We start from the raw sequence: 18,926 nt of genomic DNA on the forward strand, positions 1-18,926 counted from the left end.
GACCTCGCCCTTTCGTGCAAATGACTGACTGCCCTCCTGACTCATGTGCTTCGCCTCCCCTGTACCCTCCCTCTCATCTCCTCCATTTCCATCTGGTCTCCCTCCCTCTCTCGCCCTCTCGTCCCATTCCCATTTCTCTCATCCCTCTGCACCCTTACCCTTCATCTTCCCTGCCTCATATATTGCTACCTTCGCCTACCCTACCCTACCCTTATCCTCCCTTCCTCTCTCTCTCTCCCTCCCTCCCGCATTCACTCACTCATTCCTCCTCTCCCCTTTCTCCCCACGTGGCCCTCAACTCATTATTCTATCTTTACTCTCTCTCTCTCTCTCCCTCCCCTTCCTTCCTTCCTTCCATCATCCTTTGCCCTTCATTACTCCTCGCCCTCCTCCTATACCGCCCGATGCGCAGTTTTCGTATATGGTGTTTTGCCGTATTCAAATTGCCTGCAGTGTCTTTATTCTTTCTCTCTCTCCCTAATCCTCTGCTTCCTGCTTTCAATGCCCGGTTTCATTTCCTCCTTCATCTGTTCTTTATTCTGATCTTTCCTTCCCCTATCTACGTTCCTTCCATCATGTTGCTGCTTCTCCTTCTTCCTCGTATTCGCTCTCGCAAGCCTGATATTAATTCTCCCTCATTTTTCTTCCGAATGTGTAGCAAAGTCTTTCAGTAATCCGCTGCTACCCTTATCCAGTTGTGAGTTTCATTTCCTCTCTCTCTCTCTCTCTCTCTCTCTCTCTCTCTCTCTCTCTCTCTCTCTCTCTCTCTCTCTCTTCCAGGTTTTCACTCGCCGCCCTTCTTTGATACACCCAAGGGACTGTTCGCCTCAAATTATCACCTGCAGGGGAAGTGTGGGCCTCAAGGGCGTCAGTCTTGCTCCCGAGGGTTGGTATATGAGGGGAAGGGACAGGCTGGAAAGGCGAAGAGATAGATGTCAGGATAGGCGGAGGAAGGGAAGGGGATGGACATTTGGGAATACGATGGGATGGAAATGGTCAGTAGTGGAAGGGAAGGGAAGGGAAGGGAAGGGATGGGTAGGGAAGGGATGGGAAGGGAAGGGAAGGGAAGGGAAGGGAAGGGAAGGGAAGAAAACGCTGTGTTGACGTGGCGTGGTGAGTCGTGTGATAAGAACCTATTGGGAGTCTGTTTTATGTATGTTTTTAGTGTGTGTGTGTGTGTGTGTGTGTGTGTGTGTGTGTGTGTGTGTAAGTGCCCTCCCTCCCCTGTTGAATATTCAGGAGTCTCTCATCGCGGCGTGTCACAGACAAACGCCGTCCCAGTGCTGACTCGTCCTGATTGGTGTGCTGGGCTAAGCTTCAAAATCGTGTTGAGTGTGGACGCAACGCAACGCAACACTAGGCAACACTCGGTCCTCATTAGCTATTGTATGCAGTAGTGTTTGTATGAATCCTTGTTGTTAAGTTTACGCACTGATGTCGTTAATAGCACTGACTAATTTATTTTGGTTTTCCTTGCAGGTGTCTGGGTGCAGCTTCGCCGGGTAAGTACCGTTATATACTCCACTGCCTCTGTACTTCTTGCTTTCTCTCCCCCTTTCCTCTACCCTTCCCCGTTTCGTTGATGTGTGGGGAGTGATGGCGTGACAGACAAAGAGCGGCCGGTTATTCTTCCCCCCCTTCCCCCTAGTGGCACCCTCCCCAGCCTAGGCCCTCTCCCCTCCAGGCCACTATTCCAAGGGCTCTGGAATTCCTGGAACCGCGGAAGAGAAAACCAATAAAGCGAACCTCATGTGGCAACACTCGCGGCCTCAACGGGTCACCGGTTTGTATATTTATAAAGGCAAGAAGGGAGCGGAGAAGAAAGGAAAAAAAAGTGTTTTGTTTAGAGCGGCGGCTAATACCGTGTGATTAGGAGGAAGCGCAGCTGAGTGAGTGGTGGAGGGTTCTTGGGGCGTCTTGTGTATGGTGCGTGTGTGTGTTGGCCTCGCCCGAGCACCTCTGAGGCCGTGGGTTATCTCCGTCAGGTGGGGCGTCGCTGTGGTTGGTGTTTCTTGGGTCTCGCTTAGGATGTAGTGGTCGGCGGGCACTTCAAAGGCTGCGGTAAGGGCCGTAAACAAACCCCCGCCAGCGCCCGGGTCACGGCTGCCGCGGCCTGCTCGTGTCTCGACTAATTAAGAATCATGTTTACTGAGTCCCGCCCGACAGGCCCCTCGCGGTAACGATCCTGACCCATGAAAAGTAGAAGCTAATGACGGCCATTTAGCCTTGACGACGCCGACTTGGGAAGCGGAGAGGCAATGGAAAGGAGAAAGGGAAAGAGGCGGAAAGTGCAGTTACCCAAGTTCGGGAGAAGCAAGGAGGGGGACGCAGCGGAAGGAAACGGAGGTAGTCGAAGGAGGAATACGACTGTGAAAAGGGAAACGACGCAGTGGGACGAAGCGGTGGCATGTGACGAAGAAAAGATGCGAAGAAAACGAAGAAAATACATAGCGGAGTAATGGAGAAAGGGGGAGTAAGTAGGAACAGTGCGGTGACATAGCGGAGTAGAGAGGGCGGGTGAGATTGCTTCATCTCGACCCGGGGAACAGTTACAGGTCGGCTGAGGACCAATTAGGAGGCTGGCCCGGAATCTTTGTGGCTGCTCGAGAAGGTCCTGCCCCGCCTAAGTGCTCAATAACACCCAAATAAACTATGTCTACGGGGCATTGGATCATCATTTTAGGGGGTTTACGCTGCGGAGAATGGCTTCCACCTCCTCCCCTACCGCTCGCTAACCTCGTAACTTCCCCTACCCACCCCCCGCACTCACCTCTTTTCTCCCTGACCTCCAGCGCCCTACCAAGCCCTACGCCCCACCATACGTTACTCAGCCCACGATAAGAGTCAAATTAGAGCTCCAAGACAACGTAACTTGGCCTGTGTGTCGCCATTCCCTTCCCTCCCTACCTCGGCCTCCCTCGATGGTTCTCTGCGATCGTTCATAAATACGGTGGAACGAGTGTTTGTGTTTTCCGTGTTGGTAATACTGTCGAAAATGAGAATGAAACAAAAGAATAACACAAGTGACGGATGAAATGTAAGACCAATAACGCGTAGCGCTTTACTCTTCAACATTTCGGCGCTTACAGGTATTTGACAAGGCTTTCCTAGTGGTTATGGGCATTTCCAGCGGTAGTTTTATGACTCTAGTGATAGTTTAATCTTTCTTCTTTGCATTGAACGTGGCAGAACACTCATTAGAATACGATTAATCTCCTCTTCGGCCTTTGGAAATAAATAGTTGATATGAGAAACTGTAGCGTCAGAGTATAATACCGACCGTTGTAGACTCACCCCATGTTGGCTTCGGGGGAAAAAAGAACGCGTTGGGAGCCTGCGAAGTCCCCGGAGACGAGGGAAAAATAAGGGAAAGCGGACAAGTGATCGCCCACTAGCCAGCGCTGAACAATCGTCGTTTGATTAGCTAATACTTTTTTTTCTACCTAATTGGAAGTTTAATTGATACCTTAATTGGAAGGCCGACAGGTGAATTGTTCTCCAGGAGTCGTTTTAATTAGGGGAGTTGTTAGAGGCGACCTGACCTGACCTGACCTGACCTGACCGCCGATGGGGACTGAAGAATACGTCATCGAAATTCCCCTATCTCCCCCCCCCCCCACCCCACCCCTTGAGTAGCTCCCTCTTTGTCCCTGTGTGTGTGTGTGTGTGTGTGTGTGTGTGTGTGTGTGTGTGTGTGTGTGTGTGTGTGTGTGTGTGTGTGTGTGTGTGTGTGTCGTGATGCAATTAAGATGTTTCCAAGCGATATCTTCTTTCTTTATAATCCACTTTATTTTCTTTCTTTTTTTTTCTTTTTTTTTTTTTTTTTACTCAGGGCCATTTATTTCACGCGTCAGTTTTTTTTTTCCTATCCCCGTTTTCTTTCATTAACGTAACGACTTCCCATTTTCTTTTCCCTCCACGTGACGTCATCTTATATTTTAATCCCCGACTTTCCTATTTTCCTTTATGCTTCAGTCAACGCGTGACCTTCATAGATCGACAAGGTATACATTGGTGTGGTGCGGAGTGAGGAGGACAGGTGGAGGAGGTGGAGGGAGGCACAGGTAAAGTGGAAGAGGAGAAAGACAGGTGGGAGGTGGGTGACGGGGTGTAGAAGTGGCGGTGGTGGTGGTGGTGGTGGACGGAAGGACATAGCCGGTGGAGGTGAGGGTGGAGGTAAAGGAAGTGGAGACGGAAGTGAGGTGGAGTATGTGGAGTAGTAGTCGTGGTTCTGAAAGTAAAGACGGACCCGGTGGAGGTGAGCGGAAACAGATGTGGAGCAGGTGGAGGCTACACTTCTCTGGAAGGTGGAGAGGACGGACGATGGATAGCTGAGTGCGTGGAGGTGTGGACTTGAAGTGGAGACAGACTGGTGGAGGTGGATGTTCGAGTGCCTTTGGTGGATGACGCTGGGTGGTTCAGGCAAAGTGGAGAAGATGGGCGGTAGACTGGTGGATAATTGGCAGAGTGGAGGTGAAGTGGAGACGAGGTGGAAGATGTGGTGGGGGTGACGGTAGCTCCAATCACACTTAGGCCTACTATCGCCTAATCCAGCTAAAAATGGACTTCCGAGGAACCTGCTATCTCTCCTTTTTCATCGTGATGGAGGCTCTGCGCAAAATTACTTTCGCCGCGCCTAATGACTGGGGCGGTGGGCCTAGAATGACCCCAAATTAGAACCTTCGGAGCGGAGGTACGCCGGTGAGGGCCCTAACGGCGACCTGGTGGCGTCCTGCTGGCCTTCGGGGGGGAGCGTGTCAGGCCTAGAAATTAGCCAAAAGGAAACACTGACGAAAGGAAGGCAGATGTTAGGAAAGGAAAAGGGAAGTGGGGGAGGAAAATGGTGTTGCGTCATTAAGGGGCGAGACGGACACAGAGAAAAGAAGAAAGAAAAAGAAGAAAAGTGGAGGAAAACAGAAAGAGAAAGATAATAATGAGAGCGAGCGGGTACAACTTTTATCTTTCTTTCTCTCTTTCCTAAACCAGATTTCCGAGGGAGACAATTAAGCCGACTCGTGGTGGTGACACAGGCTGAAGGAGAGAGAGATGGAGGAGGGGAGGGAGGGAGGGAGAGAGAGTGATGGGTGAGAGGGGAGGAAGGGCAGGAGGGGAACGAGAAAGGCTGAAGTAACGGAGAGGAAGGGAGAGTAAGTTATGAGAGAGAGAGAGAGAGAGAGAGAGAGAGAGAGAGAGAGAGAGAGAGAGAGAGAGAGAATGAAAAGGCCATAAGCTTGCAAACAGGGGAAGGAGGGCATGAGAGGGAGAAACGCCAAACAGAGGAGAGAAAAAAAGCTTATGGACGAGGAGGAGGAGGAGGAGGAGGAAGAGTGTGCGAGAGAGATGGAACCGTCGCAGCAGAACCAACCACCACATTCATCACGCCTCATAAACATTAAGAATCTCGGGGTTCGCCTTAAAACGACCGGCCGGGGCCCTTTGGAGAGGTGCCTTAGGCCTTGGGTTGACGAGCTTGTGGAGGAGGAGGAGGAGGGGTGGCATGGAGGCGGTGGAGGGTTGGAGGGCCGTGGAATGTTATGATTGTTGGTAATGATATGCAGGGGTCGGCGGAACATCCCCCGGGGTCCCGCGTGCGCCGTGTCGTGGGGGGGCAGAATGAATGTGCTGGGCCCGGGGACGCCTCTTGAGTGGCTGGCTACAGGGGAGTGCTTACGTAGGGGCCCGCACGCCTCTCTTGTATGTGTGTTGCGAGGTGGAAGCCCGCGAGCAGAGAAAGTTAGAGGGTAGAGGATTACATGAGTGTGACGTATCAGGGGAAGGTTTACCAGCTGTGTCCCCGTGCTGAGTGGTTCGCTGAGGCTCCTGTAGGAAGGCCACGAGCAGGAGAAAGTTAGATGTGAGTTGTGGCGGGAGGTTAGTGAACGGTGCAGCAGCTTTGTCCTAGTGCAGAGTGATTTAGTGAGGGTCCTGTTGATGCCTTAAGCTTGTAGGAAAGTTTGGAGGTGAGTTGACAGCTTTGTTCTAGTGCTGAGTGATTAGCTGATGGTCCTGTTGAAATTTAAGCTTGTAGGAATGTTTGGGGGTGGGCTGCAAGTTTGATCCTATAGCTGAAAGGTTCGGTGAGGATCCTGTTAGACGTTTGGGAAGGTTTGAAAGTCTAATGTAAGCGCCGAGTGATTTGGTGACGGTGAATGCTTGGAGGTGGGTTAGCAGCTTTGTTCTAGTGCTGAAAGGTTCGGTGAGGGTCCTGTTAGACGTTTGGGAAGGTTTGAAAGTCTAATGTTAGTGCTGAGTGATTTGGTGACGGTGAATGCTTGGAGGTGGGTTAGCAGCTTTGTTCTAGTGCTGAAAGGTTCGGTGAGGGTCCTGTTAGACACATGAGAAGGTTTGAAAGTCTAATGTTAGTGCTGAGTGATTTGGTGACGGTCCTGTTGCTGTTTAAGTCATTAAGAATGCTTGGGGAAGGGTTAGCAGCTTTGTTCTAGTGCTAAAAGATTCGGTGAGGGTTATATTAGACGTTTGGGAAGGTTTGGAAGCTTGGTCTTAGGGTTGAGTGGTTCGGTGACGGTCCTGTTGATGCTTAAGCTTGTAGAAATGTTTGGGGGTGGGTTGCAAGCGTAATCCTATAGCTGAAAGGTTCGGTGAGGGTCCTGTTAGACATTTGGGAAGATTTGGAAGCTTTGTCTCAGAGCTGAGTGATTTGTTGAAGGTCCTGTTGATGTTCAAGTCTATAGGAATGCTTTGGGAAGGGTTGCAATCTTGATCCTATTGCTGAAAGGTTCGGTGAGGGTCCTGTTAGACGTTTGGGAAGGTTTGGAAGTCTAATGTTAGTGCTGAGTGATTTGGTGACGGTCCTGTTGATGCTTAAGCTTGTAGAAATGTTTGGGGGTGGGTTGCAAGCTTAATTCTATAGCTGAAAGGCTCGGTGAGGGTCCCGTTAGACGTTTGGGAAGGTTTGGAAGCTCTTTTCTAAGGAGTGAGTGGTACGATGAAGGTCCTGTCGATGTTTAAGTCTATAAGAATGCTTGGGGAAGGGTTAGCAGCATTGTTCTAGTGCTGAAAGGTTCGGTGAGGGTCATATTAGACGTTTAGGAAGGTTTGGAAGCTTTGCCTTAGGGTTGAGTGGTTCGGCGAAGGTCCTGTAGAGGTTTTAAGTCTAGAGGAACGCTTGGGGAAGGGTTAGCAGCTTTGTTCTAGTGCTGAAAGGTTCAGTGAGGGTCCTGTTAGGCGTTTGGGGAGATTTGGAAGCTTAGTCTTAGAGCTGAGCGATTCGGTGAAGGTCCTGTAGAGGTTTGAAGTCTATAGGAATGCTTAAGGTCCCGCGCGAATGATGCAAGCGTGCGGTAAAGCGATTAAAGGTTGATACACGTGCCACGCCTTTGTTCAGCGCTTAAAGGTCGCCCCCAGTGAGTAACAATACCTCATTTATAAGCACCTGATTACCTTCACTTCATAACGGAATGCCTCGCTGAATAACTGAAAACCTTTACCGATCAGTCACGTATTCGGGAGGATAATAAATGAATGTCCCCTTGCATAATACAGCGTGTGACTATTACTACTTAAGCGAACTATTATTTGTTATGGTATTCAGGTATCTGTTTGGAGGAGCTTGTAAATGAAATACCGGTTTTGGAATAATTGAATAACTTTGGGGTCGAGAGTAACTGAATACCTCGGTCGAATAATTAAGGGTCCCGCTGAATAATTAAAGATACCCCCTTAAAATTAATGCGCGGGGAAGCTTATAAAAGGATGGATGGATGTTTTGGGCTCCTGTTTACCTTCTACGAGGAATAATGAAATTTTTTCGGAAGGTTTGGGTGGGCTTGGATTGGGGGGAGAGGGGTGAAGGGGAAGGGGAGAGGAGGATGAAGGAAAACCACGGAGGGAAGGAGAGGGAAGGAAAGGAGAAGGTAGATGTGGAGGTAAGGAAGAAGGAAGGAAGGAGAAGCTGGAGGAAGATATGGACGTAGGGGAGGTAACATGGAGGAGGGGAGGAGGTAAGGAAGAAAAAGGAAAGGAAGAAGCTGGAGGAAGATATGGACGTAGGGGAGGTAACATGGAGGGAAGGAAAGGAAGGAAGGGAATGGGCCGTCGCTGCGTGTTGGGTAAACGTATGGGGAGGAAAGTATGGTAGGTAAATAGGTAGGGAGGTGAAGTGTGTGAGTGCGTGTGTGTGTGCGGCAGGTGTTTAGGATGTTGAAAGAAACGGAGGGAGAAAAAAGAGGAGGGTAACGAAGGGAAGAGGAAGGTAGGGAGGGATAGGCGACTCACACACATAAAGAAGGGAAGAAAGGCAGAAGATAAAAAGGGAGAGTGATATGCTACAAAGAGAGGCGAGACTCAGACTAATGTCAAATCCAGTAAGCCGAGGGATGGGCAAAAAAACAAAAAACAAAAATACATTAACGAAATTATTCCATATGTTGATTGCTCTCTCTCTCTCTCTCTCTCTCTCTCTCTCTCTCTCTCTCTCTCTCTCTCTCTCTCTCTCTTATTTCTTCCTCTTTTTCTCCCCATTTCCTTCTCCCCCTGACATTTATTACGCATTGTCATCTATTGAGTTTCCGTTTATTTTCCGATATTATCTCTCTCTCTCTCTCTCTCTCTCTCTCTCTCTCTCTCTCTCTCTCTCTCTCTCAATATCTCGTGTCCTCGTTCTTTCGTCCATTTCAATCAGCAATTTCATCTAGTTTACAATCTTCAATCTTCTCTTTCTCTCTTTCTTTTTCTACTTCAACTTTCCTCCCCTTTGCCTCTCGACGTTTATATTCGTCCCTCCTTCCCCCTCCATTCTCTCTCCCTTTCCTTCTCTCTCTCTCCCTCCCTTTTCCTCCTCCTTCTCTCCATACACGGTCGTTGGCCTCAGAAATCTCTATAACAATTATCACCATGTTTCTCTCCCCCTCTCCAAAAGTTTCCTCCACCTACATGTTCTTTTCCTCCTAACCTTCTTCTCCTTCTCTCCCATATATCCTTTTACTACTTCCCTATCCGCTCCCTCTCCCTCTCTCTCTCGATCATGGCGGGTCTCTCCGAAATTGGTTCTGGTTCAAAGTGGGATGTGGGCTTCAAAATATTCCAATAATTCTTTTCGTCAATCATTCTTGGCTAATTGGGTTATCCTAGTGGTGGTGGTAGTAGTGGTGGTGGTAGTGGTGGTGGTGGTTGTGGTGGTTGTGGTGGTGATGGTGGGAAGCTTCTGTGTTATTGCATCATTGATTTTCCATTGCAGTTCCCATCTTTTCGGCATGGGTGAATCACGAGTTGGTCTCTCTCTCTCTCTCTCTCTCTCTCTCTCTCTCTCTCTCTCTCTCTCTCTCTCTCTCTCTCTCTCTCTCTCTCCTTCTTTCCTCCTCTCCTCGCTTCTCTCTCCCTCCCTCTGCTTCTCTCTCTTTCCCCCATCTCGCAATACTTAAAACTAGTGACCAAGAAATTGTTAGCTGATTATTGCTCTGTGTGTGTGTGTGTGTGTGTGTGTGTGTATGTGTGTGTGGTTAATGGTCTCTCTAACTGCTCATTTGAGAGATAACTGAATCACTATTACGATCTCTCTCTCTCTCTCTCTCTCTCTCTCTCTCTCTCTCTCTCTCTCTCTCTCTCTGATTGTAATGCTTTGTCCTACGTTTTATCGAGTTTTTTTCTTTCATTTTTTTTCCTTATTTTCTTTTTGCTCTTGTTGTTGTTGTTCTTGTTGTTGTTGGTGGTGTTGTTGTTGTTGTTGTTTTCCTCCGCTGTTCCCTTTGACGGCTTTACTTTCGCTCTAACTCAACTCGTACATAATTACATTCGCCAATTTGCCTTTTTTTTTTATTTTTTGCTCCTGTTATGTTATTTTCCCCTTCTCAAAAAATAAATAAAAAAATTGTGATTCGACAAAGTTAATCAAATTGACTTAGTTTCGTTCTTTTCTTTCTTTTTCTCTTTTTTCTCATCCGATTATTTTGTCTATACCTTTTCTTTCGTCGTTTTTACTTTTTTTTCTTTTCTTTTTTTGTTTCCTAATCCGATTATTTTGTCTATGCTCTGTTTTTCATCGTTTTTATTTTCTTTCTTTTTTCTTTTTTTTTGTTTCCTTCATCCGATTATTTTCTCTATACTTTTTCTCTCATCGTTTTTACCTCTTCCATCTCTCCTTTTTTTATCATTTCTTTCCAATCTGATTATTCTTTATTTTTTTCATCTTTTTTTTCGATATTTAAGTGTATTTTTTTTTGCCCTCTCTCCCTTTTTCTTCCTTCTCTTTTCAAATTTTTATTCCTTTCTATGTTCTCCATCACGTTTTTTTGTCCTTTTTTTCTTCCCCGTCTGATTATTCTCTATTTCAATTTTTTTCCATCGTGTTTCCAATCCTTGTTTCCTATCTTACAACCTTCTCGATTTCCTTCTCTTTCCCTCTTATTTTATTCCTTCCCACTCTCGTTCCTCCTTTGTTCCTTCTTTTTTTTCTTCTCTTTCTGTTTTGTTTTGTTTTTTCATCGTTTCTTTAATCTCTGTCTCTTCTACTTCCTTCTCCTTTTCTTTGTTCTTTCTCCTTATTATTCCTGTCTCGTCCTTCCATCCTTCTTTCCTTCCTTTCTACGTCCTTCATCGCATCTCCTCTCCTTGACCTAACTTCCTCTCTCCCTCTCTCTCTCTCTCCCCTACGCACTACCATACAGCTTCTTCCTCCTCCTCCTCCCCCTCTCTCTCTCTCCCTCTCTCTCCCTCTTCCGTAAGTGCTGCGCCCATACCATAAATCGCAGAACCCTGAGCCTAACTCTCTCTCTCTCTCTCTCTCTCTCTCTCTCTCTCTCTCTCTCTCTCTCTCTCTCTCTCTCTGTTATTTCCTCCGTGTACTGTGTCGCTTTAATCTCTCTCCTGCTCCTGTTTTTTACTTTCTTTTGTTGTTGTGCTGTCTTTCTCTCCCTCTCTCTCTCTTTCTCTCCCCCTTTTCCTATCTCGTTTTAATCCTCCTCTCCCCTCCCCTCTTCTCCTCCTCCCTGTCTATCTCTCCTGGTCCTTCTGTTCTCCCAAAGTGACGGAGGTTAAGACCATAATTTAAAAGACTTTCAAAACTTCCGTGTGGCCCCTGAATAAACAGCCAAATCCTCTGCGTAAGCGATCGAAGCTGATTTAATAAAAATACGCAGCGGCCGGCCTCGATGCCTTGCCGGGGACCTTATTTATACACACCCACATTTGCCAAGGCTTTCGTAGGGGTTCGGGGCATTTCCAGGGGTAGTTTTATGACCCTAGTGGTAGTCTGACCCTTCTTCTGTGCCATGAACCTAAGAAACACACTTTTGGCAAAGCTTTCGTAGGGGTTCGGGGCATTTCCAGCGGTAGTTTTATGACCCTAGCGGTAGAGTGACCCTTTTTCTGTGTCATGAACCTAAGAAACACACATTTGACAAGGCTTTCGTAGGGGCTTGGGGCATTTCCAGGGGTAGTTGTATGACCCTAGCGGTAGAGTAACCTTTTTTCTGTGCCATGAACCTAAAAGAACACGCATGAGAACCCGATTGATCCCCTTTTTTGGTCTTTGAAAATAGAAGCGTCTGAGTAAAGCAACCCTAGCCTGCTGCCCTCGGGTCTGACGCCAGCGGGTGGGAGGGGCCGCTCGTATGGGTCGGCGCCGCTCGGAAATGAAGGAGTGATCATTAACATTGATGTGAGTGGTCGATCGTACAGTGGGAGCGATTTTATAGTGGCCAGGGCTTTTGTGACTAAGGGAGAGAGAGGAAGGGAGGGAGGAAAGCACCCTTCTTCCTTCCCTTCCTCTCCCTTTCCCTTCCTTCCTCCCTACATCACTATTCCTGGCTACTCTCCCTTCCCTTCTTCCTCTATCACTAACTCTGCTTCCTTTCCTCCATCACTAACTCATCTCCCTTCTTCCTTCCCTTCCTCTCCTTCTGTCCTTCTTCGTCCACCGTTTTCCTTCTCTCTCAGCCTCACTTGCGCCCTTCCTTTCCTTCCTTTCTTCCTCTCTCTCTATCCATCTCTATATCCTTGGCTGCCTCCCTTCTTCCATCCATCGTTTTCCTTCCTCTATCTCCCTCTTCCTCAATTTATCCTTGGCTTTCAACCTCTTCCTTTTAAACTGAATGCTTTTCTCTCTAAGGCAACGTGGTACACTCTCGCGGCTTCCCTAAATTATGCGCAAACTAACCGAACTATCTCTTCCGTTTACTTTCCCCTCCTTCTTTTCTTTGTCGCCTTCCCCTTCTGTTGTTGTAGCAGTTAAGATACTCCAGCGGTGTTTTAAGCCTTCTCCCTCTATGCATCGAGCCTCCTCCTTCTCTTTTGTTTGATCTTGAGCCGTCTGGAAAGTCTGTACCGTCTTCATTATCTTTTTACTCTTTTCCTTTTTCTTTGTTGATCATTGTTGTTCGTTTTATCCCTGTTTTCTCTCCTCTCTCTCTCTCTCTACAGCATCCATTTTCCATCATGTTCTCCTTCTCTTTTGTTTGATCTCACGCTATCTGAAAAGTCTGTACCGTTTTCTATATATGTTTAGCATTTATTTTTCTTCTTTGATCAGAGTTGTTCGTCTTTTCCCCGTTTTCTCCTCTCCTACTCTCTCTCTCTCTCTCTCTCTCTCTCTCTCTCTCTCTCTCTCTCTCTCTCTACAGCATCCATTTTCCATCATATTTCTGCTTTCTCTTCTTTCTAAGCTTCCCCTTTTTCCCCTCTTCTAACGAGCCATTCCTTCCTTATCTGCTAAACATCCGTCTCCCGTCATCTTCCACGAGAATCATCTATCCTTCCTTCCCTTCCCTTGTTCCTTCATATTCCCAAAGTTCAATAGCTTTTATCGTCCCTTGGCTTACCTTTCCTATTTCGTGAAGGTAAAATGGCAGAAAGAAACGGTAATTATGAGAGAGAGAGAGAGAGAGAGAGAGAGAGAGAGAGAGAGAGAGAGAGAGAGAGAGAGAGAGGGAGAGAGAAAAAAAGGGCGTAAAAGGGCGAAACAGGGAGAGGAAGAGGAGGAGGAGGAGGAGGAAGAAGATGATGAAGAGGAGGAAGAGGAGGAGGGTTGGAGTGAGAAAACTAAGATATCAAACGAGAAACAGACAGACAAGAACTGAAAGAGGGAAGAAAGACGAAAAACGAGGAAGATGAGGAAGAAGTAGAGGAGGAGGATTAGGGGGGGTAGGGGGGTCAGGGATGAGGGAATGGGGGCCTGCCAGAAAATGACCTGATAAACCCGATTTGTGAGCTGTCGCCCGAGGAGCTGAGGACGTGAGTGAGGCTTGCCAGGGCGCGAGGGTCATTGGCCTCCCACCTTAGGTCGCCGACGATATCCCAAGAGGCCGACTAATGAAGCTGAGATGACGAAGGCCTATCCAGCAGAGAGGGCTATCTGAAGAGGCCTATCCTGAGGGCGGGGCCATGTAAAAAGACCACTAAACAGGGCTATCGGGTGTGGTTTTAACGGCCTGTCGATGGCGTGGGATCAGTTTTAAAGTCTATCAAGTGGGGTGAGTTGTCTTTGTGGGTTTTTGGAGAGGGTGAGGCCAAAAAAACAGATCTATTCAGTACGAAGGTTAGGTTAGGATAGGTCTTTGCAGAGGGTGAAGCCGCAGAGAAACCTTATTCAGTACGAAGGATAGGTTAGGTTAGGTATTTGCAGAGGGTGAGGCCAAAAAAACAGATCTTTCAGTACGAAGGTTAGGTTAGGTCTTTGCAGAGGGTGAAGCCGTAGAAAGAGACCTTATTCAGTACGAAGGTTAGGTTAGGTTAGGTCTTTGCAGAGGGTGAGGCCAAAAAAACGTAGCTATTCCGTACGAAGGCTAGGTTAGGCTAGGTCTTTGCATAGGGTGAAGCCGTAGAAAGAGACGTTTTTCAGTACGAAGGTTAGGTTAGGTTAGGTATTTGCAGAGAATGAGCACATGAAGAGATCTATTCAGTACGCTTAGGTTAGGTCTTCGTAGAGGATGAAGCCTTAGCAAGAGACATTTCTAGTACGTAGTTTAGGTTAGTTTAGCAAGTCTGATCAGAGGGTGAGGCCTTATCTAACGACCTAAACAGAAAGCAGGTGCGATTTAAGAAGCCAAGTCACTGGACGGAGGTGCTGTTAAAGAGTACGAGCGAAACCGTTTTAAAGAACCTTATCTACAAGGGCGAACTATCTAAAGAGTGTGAAGCCATGTTTGTAAGGTCCATGCAGATCGGGGTAACCATTCGAAAACCTTAGCATTGGGCGGATTATCGAGTAAGTGCAATCATTTAAAGAAGTTTGTAGTGATATTCTAAAATCTAAATTAGTCTACGGGTTATATTTTTTTTTCTAGATGTATTACTATAACACTTTCTATTTAATTTTTATGCGCAAGTGAAGTAACGTCCGCTGGCAACTTCCATCCCGTTTTCTTTCAAGTGTAACTACCGTACGTTTTCTATTTAACCGTTTTCATTAATTACTCAGCGCACACTTGGTTAAATTCTCCCCTCTCTTGAACCTCTCCCTCCCTCTCTTGAACCTCTCCCTCCCTCCCTCTTTGCCTCTCCACACCCTTCCCGCCGATTAAGAATAGCGAGAGGAAAAAAATTGTATATATTAAAAAAAAAAAAAATCTTCTCGGGGTTGTTATAAGAAACCGATGAACAATATCCTCGAAAATTTAAGTCGCGGCCGAAAAAGTTTGTGGAAATAATTAAACTCGCGCCGTAAAATACTTAAGATTATGATGATGAAGCGAGGAGGGCAGAGAGAGAGAGAGAGAGAGAGAGAGAGAGAGAGAGAGAGAGAGAAAAAGGGGGATATGACCCGAAAAAAAAAGGAAAAAAAATGAAATGACAGGAAATGGGAGGGCGGGAAGGGAAATGGGTGAGGTAGAGAGGGGAAAAGGGAGGACGATGGGGGTAGGTAATGGGTAAAATGGGAGGGGGGAGGGGGGGGAGATAGGAGTGGTTGGGGTGATAGAAGGGAGAAGAGAATGGGAGAGGGCTTGCCGGCGGATGGAGGAATGAAGAGAAACACCTACCGTTGGACAAGACAGAGTGGAGGAAACGGGAGAGATGGGTCGTGAGGAAAGGGAGGGAAGGTCATGGGAGGAGAAATACTCCTCCATAAAGCCCCGAACTACACGCCTCCTCCTTCTCCTCCTCCTCCTACTCCTCCTCCTACTCCTCCTCCTTCTACTTCTACTTCTCTTCCCCTCCGGCATCCAAGTCTTATCTGAGATTACTACTCTTACTACTTCTACTTCTACCGTTACTACTCTCTCTCTCTCTCTCTCTCTCTCTCTCTCTCTCTCTCTCTCTCTCGTGTGCAAATAGCCTCATTTCTATGTATCCTGCGTCCTTGTAAGTGATAATCAACGTTTCCTTAATCAACGCGTGAGCCGCCGCCGCTTCTCTACAAACCCCCTCGAAAATTATCCCAACTCGGAACACCAGCATGTAAATAACAAACTTTGGCACAGTTCCCCCTTCGCAACCCTTTTTCCCCCTTTCTCCCTCTGGTTCTAGTCCCCTCATCTGGCTCTCTCTTCCCCCCTCTCCTCCCCTTTCTCCCTTCCCGTCTCCCCGTGTCTCTAGTTCCCCTCAACTGGTTCTCTTCTGATCGAAAATCCCTTTTGGAAATCACACGTGCTGCCCCTCATCAGTTGCGGCCCTCATTTGCATTCTCATTTGCATGTTAATAAACCTTTGCCGCGGTAGTAGCCCCTGGAAGGCACGCCATCTACCTGCAGCTAACCTAATTATCCTGGCGTTCCTCTTCTACCTCGCTAACTCACCGCTCCGACCTCCGACCTAAGCCCCGACCCGCCGCTGTTACTACAATCAGACTATCGCTATGAGGAACGCCGGCCACTTATACGAAGATGAAAGAAACTAATTACAATCATTCCACGTCGGTGAGTGACCTAAATAAATTGTCTTCGCTGGTGTTTTTTTTTTTTTCCAATTTCTACCGACTTGATTAATCTTCCATTAGAGCAACGAAGTCAACGGTGCGTGTTTGTTTTTCGTCTCCTTTCTCCTTCCGTCCCCAATCACTTGCTCTAAGCCTATACGGAAGGGATTTGTTTACTCCCAGCGGTTATTTATTGAGGCGTCTAATGCTCCGCTAATACTCGAAGTTTGTGTGTTGATCAGGATTCCCACTTGTACCTCTCGGGGTCTGTCTCACTCGTTTTCATTACCTCAGGAGTGCTATCCAGAAATGATCGCCCCTTTTATTGGTGGGATAGTTCTTTTTCTGACCTGCGGGGAGCCACATTTAATTAAACCTCCTTGGAATGGGTACAGGTGCTCGAGGCTCTGATCCGGTCCGTCCGCCTCCCTCCCGTCCCCTTACTCGAATTGGGCCATTCACCTAAGTCCCTTCCTCAGGCTCCTCCCCGCCCTATAGCGTTGTCTGTCCTGTCTTTGTTAGTGGCTGCGATGTCTGTTTCCTTGTTTTCTAAGTTCGGAATTGACAGTTTACGTTAGTCTGTTGGGGGCTATGATGTCTGAGTGAGGTCCCCATTCGTTGCGTTCTAAGTTCAGAATTCACAGTCTACGTTAGTGGCAATAAAGTGAATGGCCTGCTACTCGTGGTCCCTGGCGCTCATAAACGTGAGTGTAATAATAACTAGACGCCGCACGATGCAATACAAAACGAGCCATTCTTGGGCTGGTACCCCTCCGCGTCCCCCTCCCTCTTCCACATACCAACAGCTGACCAAAATAGAGGTAATTACACTTTTTTATGACCGGGAGGAATTGCAAATTTTATAACGCCATTGTCTTCCAGGCCGTGCGCTTCTTCTCACTTCCCCTTTACGACGTGTAATCTGGGTGTGTCGACGGGGAACCGCGTTATGAAAGACACGCATCGATTTATGAGCGAATCCGCAGAGTTATCCCTGGGAACGGCCGATCTGCTGCTCCGTTTTCTATCGATCCGCTTCTCTCCCTCTCCCTCTCGCGCGTGGTGGTGGTGGTTATGTTAGTTTTCTCGGTTGGGATGCTAAGCTAACGATGATTTCCGTATGCAGATCTAGCCTTCTCCTCCACTTCTTACTCTTTCTCTTATCCCTCCTCCTCCCCCTCCATATTGTATCATCCCGCGAGACTGCGCCATAACCCAAGCAGTACCTATCCTAAAGGGAAATGGTGGAATACATACAGCCGTCGAAACACCTGCGCTTCCCTGTAATTGCAAACATAAAGCTTCCTCGGGGGAATGTGTGCTTAACGCCCCGCCAACGCCGCCCTTACAAGCCCTCCCTTTCTCTCCCTCCCTCCCTCCTAAGCTGCAGGGGTAGGTGTATTTTTTCCACTCCTACGTGCAACGGTAACCAACCACGGGTATTTTGGGGGTGGGTGGGTGTGTATGTGTGTTGCAGGATCTTGTGTACTTGCGCTCTCTCTCTCTCTCTGGGATTATTTAGAATTACATTGAAAGTGACGTTAAGGTTGATCTGGTTTATTAAAGACAAGTTGTTCTGTGCATCCTCAGTACTACTTTATTAACCTTCTAAGAGCAAGACACAGAACATCATCATATTATTATTATTTAGTACATAACAACCTTCTTAAGTCCTATTTTTATCAAGCAAACTCACTGAAAAAAAATATGTAAATACCGGTGCAAAAAGTGCGTGGCTCCGATGCGCAAAAGTTTCTGCATAAATTTTGCAGCTAAAAAAAAGAGAAAATTGGTCTTCACTCAGCGATTTTATGTTATTTGGCAAAACATCAAAATGACCAAGTGCTGTTTTTTTTTTTGTTGTTTTTTTCCGCTGCCGCTCAAGTTACAGAGAGCTATTGGAGCCTGCGTCCGCCCGCTCGGCTCTGGGTACCTCGTGTGGCAAGGGGCGTTAGCGTCCTTGTGTACATGGCAAACAAGTGATGGCAAGGTGCTTCAAGGGCTAAGTTAGACAGTGTTCTGATGGTGAATTATTATAAATGAAAACTGGTCTGGTCACAAGTCTTCGCCCGGCATCTTGATAGTCCGCGGTGGGGCATCATGACCTGCCTGCCTGCCGTGTACCGCGGCGCTGCTGCTGCGTCACTCGCCCGCTTCTTCTGGGCTGCACGGCCTCGCCTGCCTCTATAATGCTAACTGCTCTTCCTTAACTCTGGCTTTTCGGAAATGTTACTTATTCATGAGTCAATTGAGTTTGTGTCAGTTACTATGGCAGTCTCTGGTTCGGTGGTTCTCAGTCTAGTGCATCGTTAGGGTACATGTTTCCTTGGCGCTGCAGAGCGTGTCTCACCTGACCGGGGTGGAAGGCTTAGCTAAGCTGTTCTTCTAACACTGAGTGTCTCATGTTGCGCGACTCAAAGCCTCACTGAGGTCCGCACGAGTCAGGTGGTGCCTCGCTCTCTATCTCTTTCTATCTCACTCTCAACCTTTGCTTAACATGAGGCTAAACAGGTTCTACGACTATGTGTAGTCAGCTCTAAAGCTCTGATGAGAATAAGGCTTACCTGTCAGGCTCTAAGCTCTAAAGCTCTTGGGTCAGTGAAGACCTTTCGCGCACACTTAAGGACACAACAACAGAAGACTGAGTTTGAACTGATCATCTTGAGGGTCACGTGTTCCCAAAAAGTTACCGGGTGCAACACTTTACTCCTCCAGGGTCGCGGGTGAACGAGGCGGCCGCGGCGGCGCGACAACAGACCTCAAAGAAATGCTCTTCGGCCTCAAGGGCGACGCGACGCGCGCTTCCGATCCGCAAAGTGAAAAGGCAAACAATCGGAAGGAAAAAGCAACTCGACTTGTCATTATGATTAGCATTACTCATTACCATGAAGGTGTGAACAAACCTTGGGAAACACACAGAGGAGAGTGAACAAATAAAACAACATGAATTAACTGGACTAGGTCTGCCCCTACCTTGATGTGGTACGAGTTGATCTTGTGTCTGGGCAGCACGTTGAAGCTGCTGAAGTCTGCCCGCCGAGCAAACATGCTGCCGCCCGAGCCGTGCCTGGGGAAGAGGAGAGAGAGACTGTGAGGACAAGGCCGCCAACACCAACAAACA

General features: G+C 47.7%; 1 protein-coding gene and 1 long non-coding RNA gene across 15 annotated transcripts in view; one reads left to right on the forward strand and one right to left on the reverse strand.

Moving 5' to 3' along the window:
• LOC127006963 (headcase protein-like) overlaps positions 1-18,926 on the reverse strand; it is a 124,787-nt gene that overhangs the window by 67,905 nt on the left and 37,956 nt on the right. For all 14 annotated transcript variants that reach the window (XM_050877390.1, XM_050877383.1, XM_050877392.1 and 11 more), the window contains exon 2: positions 18,779-18,872. In XM_050877390.1, coding sequence (XP_050733347.1) covers positions 18,779-18,872 — 94 coding nt within the window. The remainder of the gene's footprint in view (positions 1-18,778; positions 18,873-18,926) is intronic.
• Positions 13,460-17,409, forward strand: LOC127006966 (uncharacterized). The gene is made up of 2 exons (XR_007759992.1): positions 13,460-13,613; positions 13,678-17,409. It is a non-coding gene; the product is annotated as an uncharacterized LOC127006966 (long non-coding RNA).

The sequence above is a fragment of the Eriocheir sinensis genome, chromosome 34 (assembly GCF_024679095.1).
Source record: "Eriocheir sinensis breed Jianghai 21 chromosome 34, ASM2467909v1, whole genome shotgun sequence".
Lineage (NCBI taxonomy): Eukaryota > Metazoa > Arthropoda > Malacostraca > Decapoda > Varunidae > Eriocheir > Eriocheir sinensis.